Source organism: Juglans regia, chromosome 16 (genome assembly GCF_001411555.2).
Source record: "Juglans regia cultivar Chandler chromosome 16, Walnut 2.0, whole genome shotgun sequence".
NCBI classification, from domain to species: Eukaryota; Viridiplantae; Streptophyta; class Magnoliopsida; order Fagales; family Juglandaceae; genus Juglans; species Juglans regia.
In genome coordinates this window covers 21,028,941-21,055,805 of record NC_049916.1, presented here as the reverse complement: position 1 = coordinate 21,055,805, position 26,865 = coordinate 21,028,941, and the positions used below count along the sequence as shown (strand labels likewise).

The window sequence follows — 26,865 nt, the reverse complement described above, 5'->3', positions numbered from 1 at the left end:
CCTAGAGCATGAGAAAAAAAATACATGTGAAGTGGACTTTACCATATTTATTGATATCCAATTTTTTTAATTTTTTTTTTTTATATAAGTAAAGATAAAATTACTACTCAGATTCTGTAAAAATACAAAATACCCCTAAATTACAACTTTTTGATAGTTTGAGGGGATGATTGCCAAAATAATGGGTTCTGATCTCTCCTTAGCCCCAAAAATAAAAGACTTCTGATCTGAATGATGCACAAAAACACGTGTATAAAGTAATGCAATATTTGCTCAATTGAAATGGCGGCGGGTTACCTTTGGTTCAGCTTCAGCATCCACGTACGAGCCATAGTAAAAGCCAATACCTCTCATCTCTGCATTTGGTATGGTGTTTATGTCTCTACTCTTCATAATAATATAGAATTTATGAAATGATCTGCCTCACATCCAGGTTTAGCTGATGATGTAATAGTCACATTCTTCAATGGCACTCTCCTCAATCTTCAGAAGCTGATCTCCGACTTAAACATCCTAATATGCATATGTCTAACAACATTCGCAGAGACAGCATCCAAGGGCTTACAATGGTGGAGCCAGGACATTCTGGGGGACAAGAAGTTTAAGGCTTCAACTCAAGGCAACCAAATATGCTAATTTGGTATTTGGAGGCCATGTTCCGAATAAGCTAATTTAGGGGGGCCAAAATTGTTAAGACTCAATTCTCTAAAATCACAAAAGGGATTTGGTGCAGTTAATCGAGATAAAGCCTCCAATTTATTTCAAGGCTTCAACTCAAGGCAACCAAATACCCCAGTAACAATTTTTATATATATATATATATATATATAGCATAAATAATCAGCTTCATCTCATCCTCTTCTTGCCTTTCCCCAATTGCCCAGATTTGAAAGCATGTTCTTGTTCTTGAAGGAAGGCTAAAGCCTTTCCATACTTCTCTGCTCTTTCTTCTTCCAATAAGGTCTTGTCTTTTTCCTTCACCTCATATAAGAAAGAATTATCTTTACGCAGTTCACGAGCAGCCCCTTTAGCTTCACGATTTAGAAGTTTCTTCAACTTTCTCTGCTCAGCCCGTTCACGATCTGGATCATAATCTCTACCTTTAACAAAGCTGCAAAACAACATGATGTAAAATGCTCAGTTCCAGCCATCCATTCTTAGTAATGTTATACATAACACAAAGATAAAAGTTTGGGGAAAGGGGAATGGAGTGAATTACTTCTCCTCAAATTTTGGATTCAGTAATTTGATAGGCACTGGCTTTTGCTTCCGCATTTGAAGCGGACGCCGCAACAAGTAATGTTCTTCGGCTTTAGTCTGAATGAGTTGAGCAACATCTTTGAATTTATTTTGCAATACATACGGCATATTTTCCTGTTGTGCTACTTCAAGTAACAACACAGAAATTGGCAGAAAAATTTCAGGAAAGGAACTTAATCCCTCATAAACGTTAACATATCCTCGTAGGGTTTCAATAACAGTTACCAGCACACCAGCCCTACAAGTTGAAAGGTCAAACTTAATCAAATGGCAACAACCTTACAAAGAGATTCTTATAGAACAAAACCTAATTACGACATTTTGAACAGACATCATATTACTAATACCAAACAGAGGAATGCAAAATGTTTGGACAAGGCCACTATACCACTGGGCGGTAAATCACAATGCATCATCAAGTTCAATACCCCAACACTTTATAAATTTTTTAACAAGTAATACCCCAACACGTTGTACCATATTGTATCATCAAGTGGTGTGATCAAACCCCATCAACACCCTCATTTGCCAAGGAAGAAAAAAACCACCCACCACCAACCTGAAGGTATCAGAGGTAAAAAAAGGAGAGTCCTCAGGCATATCCATTAACATTATAAAATTCAGTGGACTGATCTCAATCTCGCGATCACGTATACAAAGCAAGGGCCTGAGTGCTTTAAATTCCAATCGATAATAAAACTGCAACAGAATAAACACGAGTCATTTCTGAATGAATCTTTAGAGTAGAATGCCCATCAGCAGGTATAATCTCAAGCAAATGCAAGATAATTGACAACTTATTTGATTAAGAAGAACATTAGATGCATTCTAATGTTAAAACTGTGATACAAAACACAAATAAGAGATCGAGGAATCATACCTGAGAGTCTTGACATTGAACCGGTTTTGTGTTTGCTGCAGCCATCAGCAAAGTTCGGAGAAACGTTATTGCTTCCGGACAGAACTTCTGAGATTGTCTAGTGACCTGCAATAAAATTAATCAAATGAACAACTACAAATTGCAACTCAAGGTTAATGACACACCAGTTCAGTCATGCAGCACAGTATATTACCAATGTTGACCATATTAAAACACTCAAAACTTCATCAGTGGTGATATGAAAGTGAAAGCGGAATCAGAGAGTGCAGTATACTTAAAAGTGGCATGTCTGCATAATGAACAAAGCAATTGAATAAACATAGAACCAATAAAATCTTTGACTCATGAACTGTCCATTCAGAAGTTTTTCTTATTTTTTATAAGAAATGCAATTTTATTAAAAAGCACAGTGAGGTGAAACTGAAGTACACATGAAGTATACAAACAGAAAATCCAACTAGCATGAAGAAGAGAGCAAAATTGTTAAGTCTAGAAAACTATAGAATCAGAAGAGAATAATGCTGCTGACTGAGGAAAACAAACATATGATGGATGAGAATAATACTCTTCTAACACCACTCAGACTCTTCTACAAACCTTATCAAACATCCCACAAGGAAATCAAAATCTATTGAAAGAGGAAAGCAAATAGTTTAAGAAAATACATACAGAGAGAAGCATAGAGCATAAGAAAGATCCCATAGCAATATCCCGCCCCAACACAATGGGACAGCGCATCAGATATTCACACATCAACAAGATTGCTGGAGTCATGACCACATGACGAAAGTCAGAGCATGGGAATATCATGGACCAGAGCCTCAAAAGAAATAATGTTTTTGAAGAAGGCCAACTGCTAATTTCTGCAAGAATATAAAGAATTGAACAGTGTAAAAATATTTAAGATAAATCTCAGCAACCCTTTCTTGTAACAATGAATTTGGAAAACAAACAATGAATATAATTTTCCCAGGGCTGACCTGGATCTTTGATGATCTCACAAAGTTGCATTCGAACTCGTAGTATCCTCTGACGAGCACATATTGCAGCAAAGTACGGGATCTCCACACTCATCTCCATCAATGGCTTCACCAGCAAATTTAGTAGCTCGAAATTTAAAGGCTTTTTATTTGCTAAGATGGCAAAATACTGAAGTAGTATGCCATAGAATACCTACACAGGAGCAGACATAATGGTGAATATCAATGGAATTATGTTGATTATATGGTTTGTGTATAAAGCATAAACAGTCATGGCTGTGTCTAAGAATAGCCAATAAACCTTCTGCTTTAGATATTTCTGGAAACCATAAGCTATTATAAGTTAGAAACTAGAATGATCAGCTTTTTTGAGAACTCCTAATATGCAAAAGACAAATCAAATATGCATTAAAAGTTTTGCTATTATCAGCCTCCTAATATGATTTCAATGCTAGGAAATAATCTAGTTTTTCACAAAGCTTTAAAAGTTTTTACAAAGATGAGAGGTCAAAAAGCTACTTGAAAGGAGTACACATTAATATTTTTCATATGTAAACAATAATTTTAAGCACATCAATATCTGGGTAACATCAGCAACCTTACAAAATTCAGCCCAAAATTACATTATATAGCTTTCTGACTTCATACAGCCTTGAAATTTAAAAGACAAAATTTAAGAAATTCAAGTGAAGTCTCCAAGATTTGGGAAGCCTAATCGGTCAGAACTTGGACCAATAAACAAAATTGGTCAGAATTTACAAACAACCAATAAAAATACTTTTATAAAAGTACAAAAGCCTAAGAAAGATTCATACTTGCATTTTCTTTCGATTTTCTGCTGCAAGCTTGATTGCATTGCTTGTCCGAATTCGATTGAGTATCAACGTAATGTCATTATTAGAACGATTGCCCAATAATGCAGATAACTCTTCAAAACTCTTTGGAGCTTCAATCAAGTAGGGAATGTCCGGCGTTGAAGAGTGTTTACCATCTGTTTTGCTTTTTTTGGCATCTAAAATATCTCCATTTCTCTTACTAGCTGCAAAAGCAATAGTTTTTTCTTTCTTTTTCTGGGGTTTTGGCTCCATCTGTTGCCCATCATCATCATATTCTTCACCTTCTTCTTCACCATCTTCCAAATCTTTAACCAAAGTGTCATCATCACTTTGTTCCCAGTCCTTCAAAGATAGATTATTTTCACCTTCCTCGTTATCTTCATCAGATCCTTCTTCATCACTATCATCTTCAGCAGTTTCAGAATCACCTGATGAATCACTAGTTTCACTCTCAGAATCATTGCCATCCCTTCTTTCAAGAATCTCATCAACCCAACCCTTTTTAGACCTGGGCTCTTCTTCAAGCGAGAAGGAATCACCAAGATCATCCCCAGATATAGATCTTTGACCCTGGGTAGATGGTTTCAGAGCATCATCATTGTCTTCATCACTGGAATAATCAGGAGCAAGCATTCTTTTCTGTCGTTCATCCTGAAATGTTGAACATCATAAAATGTTGTAAGTATTCAAGTTTATATTTTACCTCACACAAAGGAACATGTCCCATTCCCAGAGTTTTTTTTTTTTGTAAGTAATCAATAATATATTAATAGAGATAGGCAAAGCCCAAGTACACAATTCCCATTCCCAGAGTATTGCATTGAATGCAATGATAAAGTCGTATGAATCGATAAAAACAGGACCCAAATTGTCAAAATGTAGTGACAAGTATGCTAATTCAAGCATGGTGCATATTCAAAGTCTTACCATCATTCAGTTAAAAAATTACAATTAACTTGTAAGAAATAAACTATTTATAAAGTGTAAGAAAGTAGGAATCACAATATTTCCCAAGTCAAGCTATATTCATGTACCCTAACAAGATATTCAGAAAACTGCATGTCAAACCCTCTATTAGCAATAACAAACAACAAAACCATAGCCCAGAGAACAAGAACTACATATCCTGTTAGTATGCAGTCACATACACCTATATGGGCACCTACAAGAATTATGATGATGCGCTCATACCTCCAAACGCTCTAATCGTTCTCTCTCCTCCTGGGCAATCTCTTCAGGAGTCTTAGTCCTGTCTGAGGGGCGAGCACGCATTTCCAGTGCCATCTCTTTGACAAGTTTGTCGTAAGAATCAGGTTGATCCTGTCATATGCAATAGATTCTCATTATTGCGCAAATCAACACATATGAAAGATCATATCATAAAAACACAAACAGCATTCCTTTTTTTTATCAGTAAAGGATAACTCTATTAATGAGAAAAGTAGGCACAACCCAAGTAAATGGGACATATACAAGAGCAACACCAATGCATGATCGTCATACAAGGAAGTCATGAATGTTCATGCCATTAAAATCTATAACAAAAAATCTACTCTCCAAGTTTCTTGGGCTAAATTTACTCATCAAAAAATCTATAACAATCAACCAATGGAATAAGGTATTAAGAAAAAAAATTCTAAGCTCGTCCAATGTCCGTTCACGATCCTCAAAACTCCGAATCAATTCCTCTCTATCCATATACACTACCATAAACAAATCGGCACCATCTTCCACATAGATGCTATTTGAGAGTTACCTTGGATGCCTCTCCAACTTGCCAGTAGATCAACCACCGTTCGTGGCATCACCCAAAGTAGCCCCACTCTAGCAAAGATATCATTCCAAAAACTCATGGCCACATCACAATGCAATAATAAGTGGTCCACGAACTCCCCACTTTTCTTGCACATACCAACACAATGATTCGGCATTTCCTTAGATTATATAAGGTGAGGATCTTCCCTAATGATGCTTGTCTAGACAAAGAAAGAGGCTTTTTTTTTTGTGGGTGGGGGGGGGGCGCTAGTCTTCCACATGTTCTTCCATGAGAATGGATTTGTATTTTGTATCATACGGGACTGCATGCCAAGCCATAGATTTTGCAGGGTAGCGGGGGAGAACAAGGTAGCCTCTGTTTCCAGAGCCCTGGTTTCTTCTTCTTATTGAACTTAAAAATTCCAAATGCCAAATGTATTGCACAAAAGTTGAAATCTAGAACCTTCATCAGAAAACCATACCTGGCTAAAATTTTCTGTTTTTTGAGTTGTAGATGGCTCATCCTTCTTCTTTTTCTCATTCAGAACACTCTTGTTCACAAGAGCCTTCAAAGCATTCAGCTTACCAGGTTCAGTTAAAGATAATAATGCTTCAGACTGCACTAAAGATGTGAAGTTTTTGTCCAATTCATCCATCAAATGTTCATTATCTTCTTTCTCTCTTGCTTTTTGTGCCTGAAAAAGGTTAGTGAAACTTGTTAATTGAAACAAAGATTAAGAAAATAGGATACCTTTATTCACAAAGAATTTTTTTTTATTGGCACCGGGTATCCGGGAACAGCATCCCAACTAATCCTGGGGGTGCACAGGCCCTCAGTAAGGAGTTTCACAAAGAAATTTTCTTAATGTGAAAAAGATTTTAACCTTAAAAAATTTGCTTTTTGAGATAATTTCCTCCATCACTTCTTTCTTGCTTTTGTGTTTCTGCAGTGAAAAGACATAACTTTGTATCAGATTGAAGCCATCATCTAACATCAGTCATTAACTATGAAACAAAAATTAATCAGCAGATGACACAATCCATACTAGGAATATGATTCTGGGTAGAAAAATCTAATCTTCACATCAGGAAAAATGAATAAACCAAATGATCACAGCTAGAATATATGCTGCAAATCTAAGGAATCAACTAACAGTAATGTCTACAAAGACTAAGTAGCGTACTCAAGATAAATTACACCTCTGTAGAACAAACAGAGAAATGAAACTTTTTTCCCTTCAGTATTTTTTTATAAGTACTTTTTTCCCTTTAGTATTAGAGCAAGGAACCGGGGGAACTACTTAAACGCATTAAAAAAAATGATGGTTGCATAAAGCTCCAAGAAAGCTAAGAGGCACAAGATGGAGCAGCAAAAAGGCAATTATAGAAAAAGAGAGTAAACATCAGTGAGTTGGGGTATACAAATCTATAACATCAAACAAAATAGTCCGAAATAAGAGAAGTATCATTGAATTGACAATCTACACTGTTCGTCATGCTAATTAGGGGCATGAGTAACAAATAATAATATAGAATGTGAATGTAGTACACCAAAATAATAATATAGCAGAATAAGTCTCACATTTTCCCCTCCTTCAATCAGATGCCTCTCCAGTGGATTCTGTGTCTTATGAGCATTAAGTTGATTTAGCATGGCTGACTCTTCTGCACAGTTAAAGGCATCCTTAATAGGTAAGTAAGCAACTTCCAACTGTTTAACAGAACCATTACAAAAACAAACTACAAAATGCAGATTGTAATATTCTGTAATCCAAGCATATCTATCACTAATCGAAAGCAGAACTGTCGGCCAAACTACTTGTAGAAAATTCTAACAAAGAATGTCTACATAGCATCACAAAATCCCATACATACTCTTAGTGGATTCACCATCATAGTCATCATCATCAGGCAACAATTCATCCTCAAAATCATCCCTTTCAGAGAATGCACCAAGACCTTGGATTTCAAAATCTTCTTCTTCTCCATCTGATAAGTTATACTTGCTTTTTTTATTCAGTTTCAACTACAAAGGAAACAAATGGAGAAGTTTTCAGGTAAGAAGAAGAAAAAAATGAAAGATAGAAAAAAATCACAGATCCTGATTACTCTCATTTAACTCAGTCAGTTTGATATATTCAGTTATGCAATGTCTGGGTTCCCAGAAATCTCAGCAAAAAAGGGAGAATTTCACATTTGAGTGGCACGCATTTTGTCATTTTTGAAGTACAATCTCAACAGACCATGTAGAGTATGATATCTCAAGAAGACTAGTCAGTAGAAATTAATGCCACGTCTTACCGAGAAGCGACAGGAAATAAAAATGACAAAAAAATGGGTAATCAGTATTTCGGGGAAAAAAAAAAACAGAGAACCAGCCAACCATAATTCAAACTAAATGAGTAACTTGGCATGTTATTTTCCATTTATCGGGCATTGAAAAAAGAAATAATTATAAATCACAAGACTTTGTTAGATTCCTTAGTCCTAAAGCTACCACCAAAATGCAGTAGAGAATTATTCGACATTCAAGTGTCATGGGAATCCAAATTAACATACCTGACGCTCACGCTGAGACCGCAGAATAGCCTTATCAAATTCGGCAAGCGTGTCATTATTCTCTCCAATACGCTTATCCAAGAACACCGAAGCCTTCCCACTTTGTTCGTACTCCTTCAGCAGCGTCTTCTTCCTCTGCCTCAAAGGAAAAAAAAGAAAAAATTAAAAATGCCATCACTAACCAATATAATCGACACAATGTAACTTTGAAAATTGAAGGGATTAAGAGAGGGTTAAATGGGTAAGCTCTTCGTGCCTTTTCCACAGCAAGGGAGCGAGCGAGGCCGACACGGCGCTCTTCCCCCTTGCGCTTCTTCCCGAGGATATCGAATTTTCTTCGGGACCAAATGGTCTCGAATGGATTGGCTTTTGGGGCCTGGACTTTCATGGCTACGACGTTCGGGCCTGACTTCTTCCTCTTTTTCTTGTTCTTCTTGATGTCGTTGGGACCGGCGCCAGTGGGGTTTGATAGCTTAGCCATAGCTAATTTGATTAATTCGAACGAGGGACTGAGAGTGGCGTTAGGGTTTCAAGTCCCGGAGGAGGGTGGGTGGTGCAGAGAGTTTAGGGTTTTGCTGGGGGTTATGATCTCTATGAGCGTGATACGCTGGGTGGGCTGAATCGGAACCGGTTCGGATTGGCGGTCTAACTAAATATTTTAGCCCATGATGGGGATTGTTAAATAAATATTTTAAAATTCATTTACATTAGATTATTTATAAATTTGGCTAAATTATTAAAATAGTTTTTTTAAACGATAAATATATGTTTTTATAAAATCTAAATTAAAAAAGTCACATATATTCTTTCCTTTAAAAAAATATTTATTTCTCACATGATATCTACTATAAATCTATTTGGTTTCTTAATTGAATCGAAGTCCTTGATTCAACCATCCCATAGACAACATTTTATGTTTGGAATTTCAATACGACTATTAAAATATTATATGATAGAATAATGCTAGCATGTCTTTTTATTTTGTCTTTGAATTTTGACCGTTCATGTATTTATTTTTTTTTCTTACTGATTAAGAAAATGATTATTAGCGTATTGATATTTTTTTTATTTTTTAAAAATATTTAAACATGTTTAAAAAAATTTAAAATAAAATAAATAAATAAATAAAAGTGCAATTTGCACTATAGGGCATGTATACCAAGTGTGCAAATTGAGGGGGCATAGTAGCAGTATCCTATATGATGTATATTCATGTATGTTTATTTTTACAGAAAACGTTGTACACTACTCTTTTTTTATTTTTATTCATGTATGATAAATAATAAGTACTGCAATCTCAGGCAAGTGAAGAATAGCAAAACTATGTAGTCCTTCAATGTAAAAAGACCATTTTTAATCTCAAATCACCTCTAAAAAAGACTTAAGTTTATATAGGCAGAGGTGAATTTAATCATCTAACTTATGTTCTAACTCAAATGTATTAATTGTATGTTCTGGATGTTTCCTCAGATCCTCCTACTATCATGTTCTAACTCAGATCCATATGCTCTTTTCATGCAAGCTGAATTTTCACAAATGGGTTGGCTTTAAGCAAAAAACCATGTGAAAAAACTTGGCATGGCTACAACATAAAGTTGCAGCAACGAAGTGTATGATGAAGGTGAGAGCTGTGACAACCAAGGACAGTTCCAGGTAGATGATGATCCAAGAGTCCCCTCAACTTGTCAAATTAAGAATCCAGAAAAGGTCTGCAACCATGTGCCTTTAGGTACCACTGTAGCATCCGGAAGAGACCCACTGTCTCCCATATATATACTTTTTCATTCACAAACAATCCCCTTTTCATTATCATTTACAGACAAATACATATTCATTGCTGTATGATTAGACTATTCTTTATGGTCTCAGCAAAGACTCACGTAACAGATGATCAGGATTCCTTATAATTTTCTAGCCAAAAGCCTTCTATAATTCGAAGAAAGATAGATATAGCATATGCATCTCAATGTATTTAATGTTTGGGTCCACAAACAACATTTAATATTGTGAGATCTACAAACTATGTCTTTCTCTCTCCGAATTATAGAAGGTGTTTAGGTTTATAGGAATCGCAGTCTGTAACAGATTAACCTGCACTTAAACTGCTTAAGCCAAGAGCCAGAAGTCTTTCTGACGCTTGGTGGTGATCAAATACCCTCCAAGCTTCTTGCTTTTCCTCCTCACTGCAATTGCCAAGCAATCAGCATTATGGATACAGTACTCCACAACTCCACCTGTGACCCGTTTGTCTGCCCACATCATCATAAGGCGCCATGTTGTGGAGCGTTTCTTCTGACCTAAAACCAGCATTGACACCCCTTGTTTTCTTGCTTCTTCCACTATAGCAGGTCCTTTTTCCTTCCCTTCCACAACTGCCACCTCAAGTTTCACCTATAAATGATGAGCAAGTGAAGTGCCATTCAAAGAAGCAGGTATATAAAGTGAGTATAGCAAATCATGAAGTCTTGAAATTTATACAAGAACAATCAAGGAGCTCAACTGTAATGTACCCACCTCAGGTTTCTTCGACTGACACAGTTTTTTCAACGAGTCAATAAATTCATAACTCCTTGGAACAATCTTCTTGCTGGACCCTTGACTGCAGGTGCCTGTGAGAAAGATTCAAAACCAAACTATACTCTAATTTACTGAATAAATCAGTCAACTTACATGGAGAAAAGTAAGAGTTAGAAGAAGAATCAAACCTTGCTTAGAAGGCTTTGTTACACAAAGAAGAATAACAGTGTCCTCGATCTGAACTGTGTGGGAGAGTGCCCATTGTAAAGCTCCCTTAGCTTCAAGGCTGGAATCAACCACAACCATTATTCTCCTACTAATCACCAATCCGGGTTTCAGCCCATGATCACCTGATTTTTCTTCTTTGAAAGTGCCAGGATTCTCACTTTTTTTATCAGATTTGTTGGAACTCATGACATTCCCAGGCTTAGATTGTACTGGAGGGGAACGAACTCTAGCATGAGGCCTGATTCTGTTTAGGCAGAAACTCGGCAACTTTGTGCCTGCTTTGGCCATCTCCTGAGATAGGCTCTTGAGTGAAAGTGAGGCCCCAATTATTATAAGAAGCAGCAGAAGAGGATAACAAATTTCTAGATATTAATGTTGCTCTGGTCGACGGTTGATTTCTGCTTTGCTAGCTTTCCCTTTTCTTTTCTTTTCTTTTCTTTTTTTCCCCTTCTTTCTTTTGCTTAATCATGTCAGTTCTTGGTTCCTTTATATTTCCCCGTGTGTGGGGGCTAATTCCTGAACGTGCTTGTCATGAAGCCGTAGGCCCATCCCTTCTAATTCCAGCTGTTCAGTTCAGCATGACCAGAGGAAGAATATATCTGGCTGCCTACTCTGATCAGTACGTTGTATTGTTAAGGTGATTTTCCTCTTTCTACCAGCATCTTAACAAGTGAGGGTTATAAACGGTCCGGTGAACGGACCGATTGGACTGTCCGGTCAGTCCGTTCATCAGACCAGATTGAGATTGAGACCAGTCGATCTCGATCTACATTTTAGAAGACCGAAAAGTTTCGGTCCGATCTACAGTCCAGGATTTTTCCGAACCGAACCGAATGAAAAATAAAAATAAAATAATATTTTATATATATTATTTATATAATAATTATACAATTAACAATATAAAATTTTAAATATGTTATTAACACTTGTTAATATTATAAATATATAATATCAATTAGTTAATTATATAGTAATTATATAAATTAATAATGTAATTTTCATCTAATTTATTATCATTGACCATATAAAATATTTTTTTATTGAGTTTGTTACATAATCTACATTAATAAGTCACTTAATTTAATTTAGTATTTTAAATAAATTTTTTTTATTAATTAATTTTAAAAAAAATAGGCCGGACCGAATGGACCGACCGGATGGGACCGATAGCTACCGGTCTGATCCGGTCCCTATGGATGTTCAGTCCGGTCCAATCCAAAAAAATGATGGACCGTCGCCCGAACCGACCGATTTGCACCTCTATTAACAAGACATAGTTCAGCTAATTGTAAAATGTTTTATCAAACCACTAATATATATACATATATATATATATATATAGTTCTAAGGTGTGCAAATCTTATACACTATCTTTAAAAACCATTAGGTCCGGCCATCCCGTCTTTCTCTCGTTGCGCCATCCAAAATCGGTTAAAAATCGTCAAATCGATCGGAAACTAGTCAGAATTGATATTGTCAGTTTTCTCCACTTAACCGATCGGTTACACCGGTTGTATACAAATATAAAACCAATTCATTCGGTTTTTACCCCTAATTTTTATAATTGTTACAAAAAAAGAACGATAATAAAAAGTTGTAATAATATATATTTATTTATATACAAAAAAGAGTAGTGTTATTATACCTCTTCAATTTGTTAATTTGGTGTGCCACTAGTGTAAATTGTGTTTATTTTTATTTTTTTACTTTTCATTTCAAATATTTTTTAAATATATTTAAATATTTTTTTTAAAAATATTAATATATTAATAATCAATTCTTTAATTATTAAAAAAATTAAAAATAAGTTAAATATATGAGCAATAGAAGAGAAATTAAAGAGTCATAATAATATTATTAAAGTCTCATTTACTACAAGACAATCAATCATATCGTCGTACGATCAGTACGGAGTAGTGAGTACTAAAGAGTAAAGACTACCAAAGATGTGACTTTATTGAGTACTAAAGACTATCAATCATATCGTCCCATTTACCCCCTCAAACTACTTCTCCTTTTGCAATTTGTGATCCCCTCTCTCAAGAGCATTTTTATCGATTTAGGAGTGTTTAGATTTGAAGATGATTTGAGATGACTTGAGATGAGTAGAGATGAATTGAGATGGATTGTGAATAGTAATGAGATTTGTGAGTTAAAATTGCTGAATAGTAATGAATAGTAGTGAGATGAGTTGAGATGAGATGAGCTGAGATGACTTGCGAATCTAAATTATATTTAAAATTTAATCAATATCATTCTTTTTTATATTTATCTATTTTATTTAAATTTAATCTCTACATTAAATTATTCATTCACTCTTTATATGATAATAAAATACTATTAATTTAATAATTTTTTATTTAATTTTTTTATCACATTTTATATCTCTATCAATTAAATGTTAATAATAATTATATTCTAATTAAATTAATATTAAAAAAAATCATATTTTAAAAAGTCATTTAATGTTAATAAAAAAATATTTGATTAAACTCATTTAAAATTCTATTTAAATTTTTTAATTACAAACTAAATAGTATTTTTACTTGGAGTGAGAAACTAATATTTTAATATTTGTTTAGAGTGAGAAATTAGTATTTTAATGTTTGGTAAATCAATTGTGGTTCTCCATATTTGGTCAATCACTATAGCAAAAGTCTAAATTATTTTAAATTTGCCCAATTCAATGTGGGATGCTTTTGACATCAATTATATAAATTTTAACCAATCTCCTCATTTGATTAAGCCAATAAAGATGCTCTAAGATCATACATTATCAATTTATCGTTCATTAACAGTCCTATCTACATATATAGAGATACGCGCGAGCACTTAATTAATATCCTTTGCTTTGTTGTTTATTTCGGTAAATTAATTAACTTCCTTTTTAGTTGGGTGAGACAAGATTTTTAATAAAAAAGTATGATTTTTTTCAAAAAAAAAAAAAAAAAACTAATTAATACATAATTTAATGCATAAAAAAAAGTAAATTTTAAGAAATATCTTTGGATAATGATAAGTTAGTGAAATTTAATAATTACATGTTTTGATAGATTATAAAACAAAAATATTTGTTCAAATCTTTTGTTCAAAAGAAAACAAAAGATTTGATCGTGATTCAATCTTCTGTGGGATTAATTGAGAGCACATTCAATTTTTTGTGATGTTGCTTGAGTTGATCAAGGTCTGCACCAAGTTGAATCACATATTTTCTTTGTGAAGTCTGTGTTGCAATGTTCTCCAAATATGTTAATTTTATATAAATTTATTTCCAGCCACTTTTGTGCATTATGCAATGCAGCACATTAACTTCGAAAGAAGAGATAACTCAGTAATCATGTGATCACAATAACTTTTGTTAAATAATTGTCACTTATAACAAATAAAAAGTGTATTCAATTATGAGTTAAATTTCGAAAATGTTATTTATTGATCAATGATATATTAAATGGGACTTCCAAAACTTTTTTCTTGTTTTGAGAAGGAGGGGGGAAGATGTATATTTTTCTCATTTCTGATTTTGAATGGTTTTTATTTAATTGTGAGTTAGGGGTATTCCCATTATTTATATATTCCTATGTTGGACAGGAAATGTTATGTCAAGTTTTATAGAAAAATACCATATACACAAAATAAGTTTTGAACTCATTTTTACTCATCAAAAGTTTGTGCTCCAGGAAAGATATCTCAAAAGGCTAAAAAAAAGTTTGGTACTACCAAATGCAGTAGCCATCATTTTAAAGACACCCAGATTACAATATATTCCCAAACACTAGCTCAAGAAAGGAAACCCAACCACTCATAAATTGCAAACATGTCATCCAGATTAACATTAAACTCTCTTCTATTTGATCATGAAGCCAAAATTTTATCATGTACCTCTGGTGGATGGACAACTCCAGTGTAATTATTTGAAATAATCCATTGATGGTTTCCTGTAAATGTCGCTCAACCTACTATCCTAAAAATATTAATAAAAAGTAGCACCTACGAGCTTAGTTTCAGGAAAAGCACTTGAATAAAGATAGCAAGTAGAAATGAATAAAGTAAAAGAATAATGACTTTTTGCTTGTTGACATGAATCACACACAAGTGATATTTATTGGACTCAAAAGGTAAATTAAATTTGGAGACAATTTGATGAACGATGTGAAATGTGAGACCCCAAAAATTAGTGTGTTTTAATTTATTTATTATTATTTTTATTGTTTATTTTATTTTTATTAATCACTCTTTAGGTTTGAGCCTTTTGTGTAGTGGGTTAGGATAAGATTTTTTTGTGTTGTGATCTGTTTTAGGCCAAGGGGGTGGAGAACAAGCCCAGCCCGTGGCAAGTGAGCCTAGTCCCTTTTAAACACTAGCGTTTTAGCCAAAGGGTGAAAACCTTATCTTATTTCATCTCCCACTTCTTACGACCCACCCCCAGCCTCTCTCTCCCCTTTCTTCTTCCTACAGTAGAAAACCCTGCACACCGTCCACCACCTCGCACCGTTGCCGCCGCACCTCGCCTCGACACCCCCACCCCACCTGGTCCTCTTCCATCTCCCCGCAGCTCTATCTATCTCTCTCTCTCTCTCTCTCTCTCTCTCTCTCTCTCTCTCTCGGGTTCACCCCCGCAAAACCCAACGCCGTCGCAGCCAGCCCATGTCGATAGCGTCACTAGCCTTATCCCTTTCCCCCAGCCACTATCCCTGCAAATATAGAAATGTTACAATAATCAGCACCTAAGAAGTGCTTACAAAAGAAGTGCTTGCAAAATTTAAATGGCCCTCTTGCTCAACCAAAGGGCAAATAACAAGATAATATAAGAATATGGCCAGTAGCAGCTCGGGCATGGCATGCACGGTGTGGCCCTTGGGATTGTAGGTTAATTGCTTCGTATCTTATTCACTATTACACGTTAACGGAAATAGAATGAAAATTAACGGAAAAACAATAAAAAAATCACTATAGCAGTTAGATAGCCACTTATATATATGTGTGTGTATATATATATATATATATATATATATATATATATAGAAGGACTTGTTCCAAAGTCCCATGCATGTAGTCGCATGTTGTATTAGTTCATCATGAGTACTTGACAGCCCCACTCAGTACTTAATATATAAGTCTTATCCGGTTTGGTTACATAAAACTATCTCATCTCATCTCATTTTATCTCATCTTCTAATTATAATTTTTTCAAACTTTCACACAAAATATAATAAATAATTCAATTTTTTCAAATTTTAAAATAAAAATAATATTAAAAATTTATATTATAACAATATTTTATTCAACTTTCAATAAAAACATTTCATCTCATCTGAATTGCGTAACCAAACAAGACCTGATCTATGGCCAACTAATTTGCGACTTCTTACGATCGACCCGATCTTTTGGGAGCTAGCTTGTTTCTTGATTTATTGCCTTGGGAATGGGCATGGGTGTTAAAAAACAACTAAATAAAGAAACAGATCATAAATCATGCCTATCATTGACACTCTTGCTTTAAAAAATACGAAAAGCCTCAAGTAGATGTTCAAGATTAGAGATTAGATGTTCAAAATGAATTTTATAATATTTGTTATTATCGATGTGAATATTCCATATGTATATATAGTATTAAATGATTAATAAATATTATAAGATCCCTACTACATATGCCTATCAAGTTTGGATAAATACGTTTTAAGTATTTAACTATGTCGTGTAGATGACCATAATCGTTATTATACCCATATCATGTAATTAAAGTACAGAAAAAAAAAAATGGCAACATTGAAACACTCTAGCAATAAGTTGGATATATGGTCCGGGCGGTGCTGATTTGTTAGATTAAGAGCATGTTTGAGTAATGAGATAAAATGATAATTTTTTAAATAGTAATGAAATTATTTGTAAATAATAATGAAATAATTTGAATTAAGATGTTTCATTGAGTTTTGAAAAATAAGATATAAAAAGTTAAATACAAATATTATAAAAGTTAAAAAATTGTTTGAATATAATTTTTTATTTTAAAATTTGAAAATATTGTATTGTTGTTTTTAATATTTTGTTTGAAAATTTAAAAAATTTGTAATAATTAGATGAAAAATTATATATTTTAAATTAAAAAATATTTTATATTTAAGTAATATATTTGAAAAAACTTATAAAAAATTTTGAAATAAAAGGAGATGTACTCATCATCTCACTTTCCATACATGGCCAAACTATTAGTTATGATTTTGGTGCATAGAAATGATAGTTACAGTTGTGAGTGTGTAAGTATCATATAATCACTTTAAAAAAAGTGAATAAATATGTGACTCACGTGAAAAAGTAATAATTTTTTAATAATAGACCCCACTTTATTTTCAAAACGACTACATGGCACTTGCGTACTCCACGATTACATGTAACATTACACTTTCGTGCAATGCTTTTGGTCCGCTTTTAATACGTACTTCCTAGCCAGCTAGGTAGTTCAATATTTGCAATATACTGTCTTGTTATTTAGAGCCCTAATAATATAATCAACAAAATTTAAAATTTACTTTTATAAATTTAGCTAGTTATTTTTCAACAACATTAAATAATAGACTAAAAAATCTATTATTATTCTATTAAAATATTGATTATGATATTTTCATTTATTTTATTTCTAACACTCTCGAACATTTGTTTTGATATATAGTTTATGGTCTTCTTCTATAATATTTAATTCTGTTTTAGTTCTCATTCCTTGTATGAAACAAAAGTTGAAGCTCACAAACTCTCTGCAGTGATGCTAGGAGTTCAAACAGTGCTTACAGAAATGCATCCTGATATATATGCTCACGTCAGAAAACTTGACGGAGAATAAATGAACTAGCCAGATGAATTTTTTATTAAAAATAATAATATTTTAGGAGTTCATAAAGATTAATTTTTTATGATAAAATAATATTTGGTCGACAAGAGGTAAGGGGCTAGTCAGATTTAGCCTATGAAAATAATGAAAGTTAAAATTATTGTTCATTTGTCAAGTCTATTATAATAGATTATTATGCAACTTAGCTAAACCTTCGCTAAAATTTGACTAAGTTGAGTCCACTACTCTGATTACAATGATCAATCTACCTCTGCAGAACTACTCTGATTTCAGAATTAACCGAATTAATTAGAGATCAGCCAATGATCATATATAATCTATGTCTTGCCCTAGCCATGCACATGATCACCATGTGTCAGACACTGCGATATTGGCATGCAATGAACACAGAAATTAATGTAATGATGTTTCTTAATTGTACAAGGGAAGAATATGCTGCCATGATACATGATCATCATGTACAGATCATACAAGATAATAATTTATAACTACTTTCTTTAATTAATTTATGATCGAGCGCGCTATTGATCTACTTGTAATTCCATATAAGTATAATAAACGTCATATTTATCAAGAGTACAAATACGAATACATTTTTATATTAATAATGTGTTTGGCATGTTAACAGGGGCGGAACTACCTTATGGCTTGAGGGGCTTTTGGCCCCCCCAAAGTTTTTAAAATTTGATAAAAATTAAGTTTTAGAAAGTGTTTTTATAAAGTAGACTATATAAAAATTAGTATTTAACCTCCCCAAATTTTTTTTTTAACTTAGCCCCCCAAATTAAATTTTCTGGTTCCGCCCCTGCATGTTAATAAACAAGATTTACATATATATATATATATATATATATATATATATAGATTCTTTCCTTTACGACATTAAGGAAAATACTACTTTGCTCTCCTATTTGTACCGCTCCATTTGGCAGCTTGGCAATTTTTTTTTTTTTACTAAATGATTAAGAAAATGAATTTAAGTGTATTTGATTTTTTTTCAAAGTATTTAAATATATGAAAATAAAACATTTAAAACAAAATTCAAAAATCAAAAGCATAAAGTTGAGAGGGCTACTCTGGACAGCAGAATAGTCCGACTCTTACGTTAAAGGGATTTTGATGGCGAAAAAGTATTGGTATCAATCCCTATTTGGCATTAGCCAAAACACACCCCACGTGTCAACCGATTTTATCTTTTAATTTTTTTTCTCTCGTTACAATCGACATTTTCATGTGAAAGAGAACACTTGAAGAGAGAGAAGTGAGGGACGTTAAGGAGAGAGAACACTTGAGGAGAGAGAGAGCTTGAAGAGAGGGAGGTCGAAGAGAGAGAAAGCTTGATGAGAGAGAGACATAGATGAGAGAGCGCTTATGAGAGAGAAGCTTATGATATTTAAAACAAATAAAAAATAAAAAATATGTGTAGTGTGTAACCAAATAGTTGCGGATCCCTAACAAAGTTCTTTCTAAGATGTCATGTCGTCTCACAAACTTTAATTCCACCTGTCAATGTTTGTACGTTTGTGTCGGTAAAATTTGGAATTACACCATAATGGCCGGCAGGCATGACATGAATCAACAAGCTGGTAAGTAATTAGATTCTAGCATCTTATTTTTCACCTAATTTATATTGGCACTACCACAACCTTTTTGCCTTTTCTTACCTCTTTTAAACGTCGAACTTTTTCCATAATCCCGATTAATGCTCACCAATTGATTGATTATTCAAGCAAAACAGGATTAATATTCGACTGTTTAAGCCCAACGAATTAAAAAGGCATGCAAAATCATGATTCTATTGGCATGTCGTGTCTCTTCTTCATGTCCCACCCAAATCGAGAAATTAGCCGAGGAACAAGCGCGTACGTTAAGAGCTGGCTGTACGACTACGTACGTGGAAATGGGCATGCATGCATGTTGGACCGAGCTGATCCAAGACATGGGCTTGGCTAATTAGCTTCGGCAAGTACAAATGCCTCGAGTCTCGACCCAAATTCCAGCCCTCCTAATTTTCTTACGCATATTCGGCCAGTACTGTACGTGGCCTTCCATGCAGTTTGATCTGTCCAGATTAGAACGAAGAAAAATGACTCTTATAATTGTAATAATTTTTATGTCTTTAATTTACATCAAAATTATTTATGCGATTTTAAGGTGTGTAAACTTTGTATACTTTTTTTAAAAAAAAAAAATAAATAAATTTGACACTCACATTAAAAAAAAAAAACTCACTTTTTAATGTGGGATACACTATTTTTTCTCAAAATAAGTATATATGCTTACATATCTTAAAATTGTATCTAACATTATTTTTAATTTACATATTAATTTGTAAGCCCTGGAATTATAGTAAGTCATGATGTGTTTCCCTTATTTTTCATAAAAAAATAAAAAAATAATTTTTATAAAAGCTATAAAAAAAATGCCAACCATCACATAAATTTTATCTAAACTCTCCTATAAAATATATATAATTTAAAATTTTAAATAGATAAATTTTGTATAAATCTTTATAAAAAAATAAATTATACCTTAAAAAATATAAAAAAAATATTTTTTATTTATAAAATTCACTAAACTTTTATATAAAATTTATCTATTTAGAATTTATCGTTAGCCATTACTCAATTTTAAAATTATCCAAAAGCCTTCTCATTTTGAAATGCACGCCTCAAATCTTTTTGAAAAAAGATGATTTGGCACGTAATTAATGATATAAATTAATTGATCAAAATCCTAAAGAAGTTGACACGATCGGCGCAAAGTGGGCCCGCGAGGGCGCAGTAGGCCCCACAAAATCTTATTTCAGCTTTTTTATCGGCGAAGAAACCTACGCGAAGAAACCATCTGATACTCCGACTCCAAGTTGAACTCATGTATTCTTCTTCTATTCCCAATTTTCCATCCTTCATCTTCATCTTCATCTTTATCTCTATTTCTCTAAGTCGTTCTTCGATTCATATCTGCTTCAGAATAATATTTTCGAAGGCTTCTGCTATCTGCTCTCACACCGGAGACATGTATGTTTCCCAGTTTAATTAGCGTTCTTTTTCTTATATGTTTTTTCTCCTTCCCAAGTTTCCGACGTTCGCTTTGTGTTGTCAAGGTTTCTAGCTTTTTTTTTCTTCGTTGGTTTGTTGTTGCTTTCGATTTGTAGAAGTTACTCGTTCATGGGATTTAGTGAAGTAATTATGTTGGACCATCTTCACGAGAATCTCCTTATGATTGATCGTATATGCTAGTTTTTACTGGAATCTCAAAGATTCATATTCCAGGAAGAATCCGTTCATTCAATTGAGCATCGACCCTCACGAAAAAATATGCTGTGTAGTTGGTTCTAAATGATTTCTCTCTCCTTTCTTGGTTTTTTCCCCCTGTTCTGTCCCAGTTTGAAGCTGAGGAATTTTTTTAGTCAGCCGGTTCTGAAAAGAAAACATTTTCCAGGAAAACAAATGCCAAGACAAGAGTTCTGTCTGGAAGAATCGAAAAAATAATTCTTCCTACTAATTTAATTAATTTTATATATCGTTGCAAGGTAATATTAATTCTTCACTTGAGGATTAAAAATTCTGGGAAAATTTCAGCAAACTAAATGCAGACTCGATTAATTGTTGTCGTTGGACGGTCATCTTGGCTGTTTACTGTTGACTTCTTATATGTTCTTTGAATATGTTCTTTACACTGGCATTGAGAAACTTATTTCAATTTTGCTAATGAGACGTTAATATGTCTTGCAGAAGTCCATATCTCTGTAGAAATTGAAGCCTTAAGATGGAATCTTTTTTTTGTTGCTTTCATGACAAGGATGATCCTGGAGAAACTGCTAATGTATCCAGCCAGGGAAACTGCACTTGTCCTCTGTGCTTCACTTGTAACTCATTCAGCAAGGTATCATGTCCATGGGAGTCCTGCTACATTGACCTTTTGTTTCCTGCGGAATAGCTATTAGCAAAAGGATTCATGTAGATCTCAATAGTACTTATATTTTTCGTGAAGCCTTCAGTTACTAGGAATGCTTGTTCCATGCATCTCAATGAATCACAACACCTGTGAAATAGCAGAACATTGTCACAGCTAGTAAATGCAACCAATGATATAGTTAGAGGAATGCTAGATACATTTATAAGGTGTTCAAATTTCATTTGAAAAAAGTATGGTCCACCGTTAAAAGTAAGTTATTTCATGTGGCTCTCATGTTTGCCCACGTTTTTCAAAGAGTGTGAGCTTACACACCCTAGCTAGACTGTACAAATTAATTATTTCCCATATAATCATGATAAGTATTTGAACTACTGGCCATGTTTGTATCTTTCTAAAGTTTAAACCTTTTGTTGCTTTCTAATAACATTCCATTACGAAGAAGTAAAAAGAAAACTATACTTTCCACCCTTAATTAGAAGGTGTTTAACGTTTTGCATCCGAACCATCGATGCTTAGACATATTGCACTCCAACTACCACTTTTGGTCAAAATAGCGTCATTCGTCCAAGTCTAACGTACAGTACGTTAAGATGAAAAAAATAGGTGACAAAGTATAATAATCTGGACTGTCAAACCACCCCTCCCAATTGAACTACTTCCCATTTAAGACTTCAGAGAAGAGCATTGCTACAGACATGGATCCGTGCACACAAACAAGAGACATGAACAATGATTTTATCATTTCTGCTTCAGAGAAATGCTAGTCCTAGGTCATGGTATCTGGATTGTATGCCTGCTGTGGTGAAGCTTATTGTGACATGATTTCATTATGTGTTAATCCTTAGATAATCAGAAGCATGGAAGTATCTTGCCACATTTGCTCTATAGATGTGAAGTTAAATTTTCGTAGATCATTTTGTTTCGATCTTAATCTTGATAATTGAATGATGGTATTGAATGCTTGGAAATTCCCCATGATCTGTATCCAGCTTTTCTAATGTAATTATGTACAGTTTGCAGCATTTTTCAGAGGTGGGCATGAAATGCATGCCCTGCATTCATCCTCCCAGGAGGCAGCTTCCTCAACTCCAAATGGGGCACCCGCATATACAGAACCTGCGACTATTTTATCTCTTCCTGGAACTTTGGCATCTAATACCGATTATAGATCCTCCAATTTGCAACAGGATGAGCTGGTCAAAGGACTAAACAAAGGTAAAGGTGATTTGAGCATTCATTCGGAGCTCAGTTCTAGTACTCACACTGGAGAAGAACTTTCAACAGATTCCTCACTGAAGTTCTCATTGGAAAATACGAAAGCTGGAGACCTTCATGATGACCGTGCATTACCCGAAGATCATGAAGATATATGCCCTATATGTCTTGAAGGTAACCTGTTTTTTTTTTTTTTGGATCCAGTACACGTGGTCAGTTTATCCTGATTTCTTTGTCCAACTTCTGAGCAGGATATGATCTGTGTCATCTAGCTAGAAGATAGAAATTGTTGTATGTCAAAGAAAACATATTGCTACTCTCATTTTCTCCGTGACTCTTACCATGCTTTTCTGTTGACAGAATACATACCTGAGAATCCTAAGATTTTAACCCAATGTTCTCATCATTACCACCTTAGTTGTATATATGAATGGATGGAGAGAAGTGAGACCTGTCCCGTATGTTGCCAGGTAATTAAGCAATTTCCTCTTCATACTTCTTAGTAAGATATTTAGTTTCATAATTCAGTTTCATAAATCAGATTCGTCACTCATGTGTTGCTAAGAACCAGATTCTTTCATTCTAACGTTTTCGATTGTTCCCCAATTTTTCATTGAAGAGCAAATGTTACATTGCACTGAACTCTGAAATATGAACTGGTTTTCCAGGTGTTGATACTCGATGAAACAAATTAATCTCAACTTTCTCATGGCATGTAAAGAGTAGAAAATTGAAGATGATGAAGATACATGAATTGCAGAAGCAGATGAGGTCGAGCGGAAACATGATCCTAATAAGTTCTCATATATAGTTCAACAAATGTACGTGAAAGAGACTAAAATCCAGATTCTTTTAATACATGCATGCTGAAAGACCTCCCTCTCTATGTCACGTTATATCAATTTATTAGCTCTGGTTGAATGGATTTTTTTTTTTTTTTGATAGGTAGTTCTGGTTGAATGGATTATAGATTAATGATACCAGCATATTTGATTTTTCTCTTTTTTCAAATGTCCTTTTGGCATTCCTGAATTCTGATGTATTATTATATATAGAATTTCTTTTTGGTTTTCATCCTAACAAAGTGGTACCAGAGCTTCGGTTGATTATTTTGTTTATTATCGGTGTAAATTAAATATGGAGGATTCATCTAGTAGTATGATCAAACTCACTTCTTCCAAATACTCAATTTGGAAGACAATGATGGAGGATGTTCTGTATTGCAAAGAGTTCTTTGAGCCTATTGATTTGGCCGGAGTTAAATCAGAAAAGAAAACTGATGATGAGTGGAAGAAATTAAACAGAAAAGATGTTGGTCATATCAGGCAATAGGTTGACCAAAGTGTCTTCCATCATGTAGCCAAAGAAGTAGATGCTTATATGTAACGACCCGATCCTATATTTTTTAGGGATAAATTACGGATAATTTTGTTAAACTCAATAAATGAGTTAAAGCTCATTAGAGAATTTATCGGATAGATTATTTTTTTATTAAGGTTCCATTATTATTATTATTATTATTATTTTCTCTCCAAGCTCATGAGTCCTTTTCATAATAAAACTCCTCCCTACCAGATTTTTCTTCTATAAATTTCAAACAATTCACTCGTGCACATTCATGTCTCTTTTTATCTAGGATTTTCTTTTGGGTTCTCAATCATATATATATATATATATGGTACCCTCACCAAAACTGCAAGCCGCACTCCCCAAGTCCTCCACCATGAGTCCTCCTTTCACGCATCAAGCCACTGCATGCACGGCTTCATTGCATCTGTTTCCTCTGCATGCACGTCTAGTCATCTCACTCATGCACGTCTCTTTCCCTAGGTTTTATTTTGAGCGTTCTCTATCACCTATATATATATATATATATGTATATATGTATATACATTTTAATCTCCTTAACGCCGCTGCCCAGCCCGCACCCCGTAAGCCACGAGCACACAACCTTCCTCCACCATGAGCCATACCTCTCGTTGCCTTTCACCACGACACCAGCGAAGCCACACAACCCGCGAGTCCGTCACCGAGAGAGTCTCGGTTTTATCCACCTTCAAACACACAACCAACGCTCACCGTAGAGCAAACACGAGACCACCGCACAACACACGACAGTACACCAAAAACCACCAGCTTTCCCACACGCAGCAACCATCACACGGCAAATAGAGTCTTTCCGCAGCCCACCTAAACGGTGCCAACCACCGAAAGGTTTAGAGAGGGTGCTCTGTTTTCACCATCGAAAACAGGGGATTTTTCTCCCCACCGTGAGACACAGCCCAACCACCCCACGGCACCAACTCCCTACACGTCTTCACCACACTGCACAGGAAGTGCCGCCTGGCACCTCACACCAGCCCAAGCCACTGCTCCCTTTTGATAAGTTCACAACGTGCCCACTGGTTCTCTCTGATCCCTCTCAGACTTTTTTTTTCTTTCATCACTTGGTCTCTCTCTCTCTCTCTCTCTCTCTCTCTTTCTCTCTCTCTCTCAAGCTTTTGGTTTCTCTCTATCTCTCCAGCCTTGAGCCACCGAGGAACCACCTAGCTCCGTCGTTCAGCACCACCAAGTCCAAAAGCCTCACGCCTAGCTCTCGGTAAGCTCTGCTGTGTGTCCATCTACGTAGTTGCATGGTTATGTTTCAAACGAAATGCCAATAATAGGTTCTAGTTTGTAACATTATGATAATTTTACCCTTTAAAGTTTAGTTTGTAATGTAATGAGCCTAAGCAGGCGTACTAGGATCTTAATTAGAATTGAGTTATTTTTTTATATTATCATGAAGATAAACATGTATGTTATTAGGCTATATTCGGGTTCTAAATCATTTTAGGTTTGATAATATTTTTTTATTAGAGCAACAATTATATTATTTAAGTGGGATATGCTTGTTTCTTAGATAGACTTGTATTGAATTAAAATTAGGGTAAGTAAATATTAGTTGGATGTCGATGAAATTAGGGAAATGATGGTATTTTAGGGATTAGGAGAATTTTAAGTATTGAGGAATTAAAATCGGTTAATTTTAGCATTTCAGGGTTAAATATTTAAACATGTGTTTGATTGAAAAATTTACGAAAATTACACGCTCATTGTATAGGTGATCGACTACACGCTGAAAATAGTGGATTAGCTTTGCAAGGTAAGTAATTTGATCATAAATTAGGATCATCACAGTTCAGCTTATATATAAGTATTATTCAAGCCAGTTCATTGACAACCATTATTTATGAACCACTCATGTCATATGCAAATATGTCATCCAGCATAGCATGCGATCGTGTCATTCTGCATCATGTTCAAATTCAGAAATTATAATTATGTATGTATTATGTCATGTATCTCATGTGTATAAAACACGTAAGCTATCTTAAGTTCAAATGCAAGATAAGATAAGATCAGTTAATCAGATGGTCATTCAGATGCATGGTACCAATACAGTTCAGTTTCAGGGTGGATGTGCAAGCCACGGGCTCAAGCGTGGTCCACCATAGTATGCCAGAATACAATCAGCGGCTCCCCTTGCTGCCGCGGGACGTGGGGCCGGTGCACAACCTCGTACACAGGGTTAAGTGTGCTAGCTAGTCAGATAAATCAATTAAATCAGATAAATTAGTCAGATCAGTCAGTTAATTCAGTTAAATCAATCATACATAGCATATGCATCAGTATGAACAGTCATGAACTTTAAGTCATCAACATGAAACCTTTTATGAAAATCTTATGTTTATTATGTTTATGTTATTATGAATCTTACTGAGTCTTCGACTCATTTTAGTTTATTTTCATGTTTTTAAACCACCCAGGTGATGAATGAGGATGAGACTACAGGACAAAACTTGACCCAAGGAGGGGAGGCAGAGGCCT

The 26,865-nt window shown here is 34.4% G+C and overlaps 3 protein-coding genes across 4 annotated transcripts; 1 reads left to right on the top strand and 2 right to left on the bottom strand.

The window, feature by feature from the left end:
* Positions 1-334: 334 nt before the first annotated feature.
* On the bottom strand, positions 335-8,895 carry LOC108989383 (nucleolar protein 14). Its single transcript, XM_018962956.2, has 14 exons — positions 8,527-8,895; positions 8,271-8,405; positions 7,587-7,737; positions 7,294-7,376; positions 6,596-6,655; positions 6,194-6,406; positions 5,148-5,276; positions 3,936-4,607; positions 3,121-3,313; positions 2,810-3,003; positions 2,141-2,245; positions 1,820-1,959; positions 1,220-1,498; positions 335-1,111 (listed from the first exon to the last, which is right to left on the bottom strand). Exons 1-14 carry the CDS (start codon positions 8,749-8,751, stop codon positions 847-849), a joined length of 2,844 nt encoding a protein of 947 aa, XP_018818501.1. The 5' UTR covers positions 8,752-8,895; the 3' UTR covers positions 335-846.
* Positions 8,896-10,003: 1,108 nt separating this feature from the next.
* Positions 10,004-11,454, bottom strand: LOC108989364 (universal stress protein PHOS32-like). The gene is made up of 3 exons (XM_018962929.2): positions 10,976-11,454; positions 10,785-10,879; positions 10,004-10,661 (listed from the first exon to the last, which is right to left on the bottom strand). The coding sequence occupies exons 1-3, from the start codon at positions 11,301-11,303 to the stop codon at positions 10,377-10,379; spliced, it is 708 nt and encodes a 235-aa protein (XP_018818474.2). The 5' UTR covers positions 11,304-11,454; the 3' UTR covers positions 10,004-10,376.
* A 9,318-nt stretch (positions 11,455-20,772) lies between these two features.
* On the top strand, positions 20,773-23,869 carry LOC108989369 (E3 ubiquitin-protein ligase At3g02290-like). 2 transcript variants are annotated; one of them, XM_018962935.2, is made up of 6 exons: positions 20,773-20,879; positions 21,597-21,747; positions 22,794-22,995; positions 23,065-23,169; positions 23,356-23,465; positions 23,664-23,869. In XM_018962935.2, exons 2-6 carry the CDS (start codon positions 21,631-21,633, stop codon positions 23,688-23,690), a joined length of 561 nt encoding a protein of 186 aa, XP_018818480.2. In that variant the 5' UTR covers positions 20,773-20,879; positions 21,597-21,630; the 3' UTR covers positions 23,691-23,869. The 2 variants fall into 2 exon arrangements, with proteins under 2 accessions (XP_018818480.2, XP_018818479.2); XM_018962934.2 differs by having other exon boundaries at positions 22,794-23,169.
* Positions 23,870-26,865: the final 2,996 nt, after the last annotated feature.

Coding starts and splice junctions, on each gene's coding strand:
- LOC108989383 (XM_018962956.2), bottom strand. CDS start 8,751: ATGGCTAAGCTATCAAACCCCACTGGCGCCGGTCCCAACGACATCAAG. Junction 6,656..7,293: donor TGATTGAAGGAGGGGAAAAT/GTGAGACTTATT, acceptor TTTTCACTGCAG/AAACACAAAAGCAAGAAAGA. Junction 1,112..1,219: donor AATCCAAAATTTGAGGAGAA/GTAATTCACTCC, acceptor GTTGTTTTGCAG/CTTTGTTAAAGGTAGAGATT.
- LOC108989364 (XM_018962929.2), bottom strand. CDS start 11,303: ATGGCCAAAGCAGGCACAAAGTTGCCGAGTTTCTGCCTAAACAGAATC. Junction 10,880..10,975: donor AACAAAGCCTTCTAAGCAAG/GTTTGATTCTTC, acceptor TCTTTCTCACAG/GCACCTGCAGTCAAGGGTCC. Junction 10,662..10,784: donor GTCAGTCGAAGAAACCTGAG/GTGGGTACATTA, acceptor CATCATTTATAG/GTGAAACTTGAGGTGGCAGT.
- LOC108989369 (XM_018962934.2), top strand. CDS start 21,631: ATGGAATCTTTTTTTTGTTGCTTTCATGACAAGGATGATCCTGGAGAA. Junction 21,748..22,793: donor CTTGTAACTCATTCAGCAAG/GTATCATGTCCA, acceptor AATTATGTACAG/TTTGCAGCATTTTTCAGAGG. Junction 23,466..23,663: donor CCTGTCCCGTATGTTGCCAG/GTAATTAAGCAA, acceptor CTGGTTTTCCAG/GTGTTGATACTCGATGAAAC.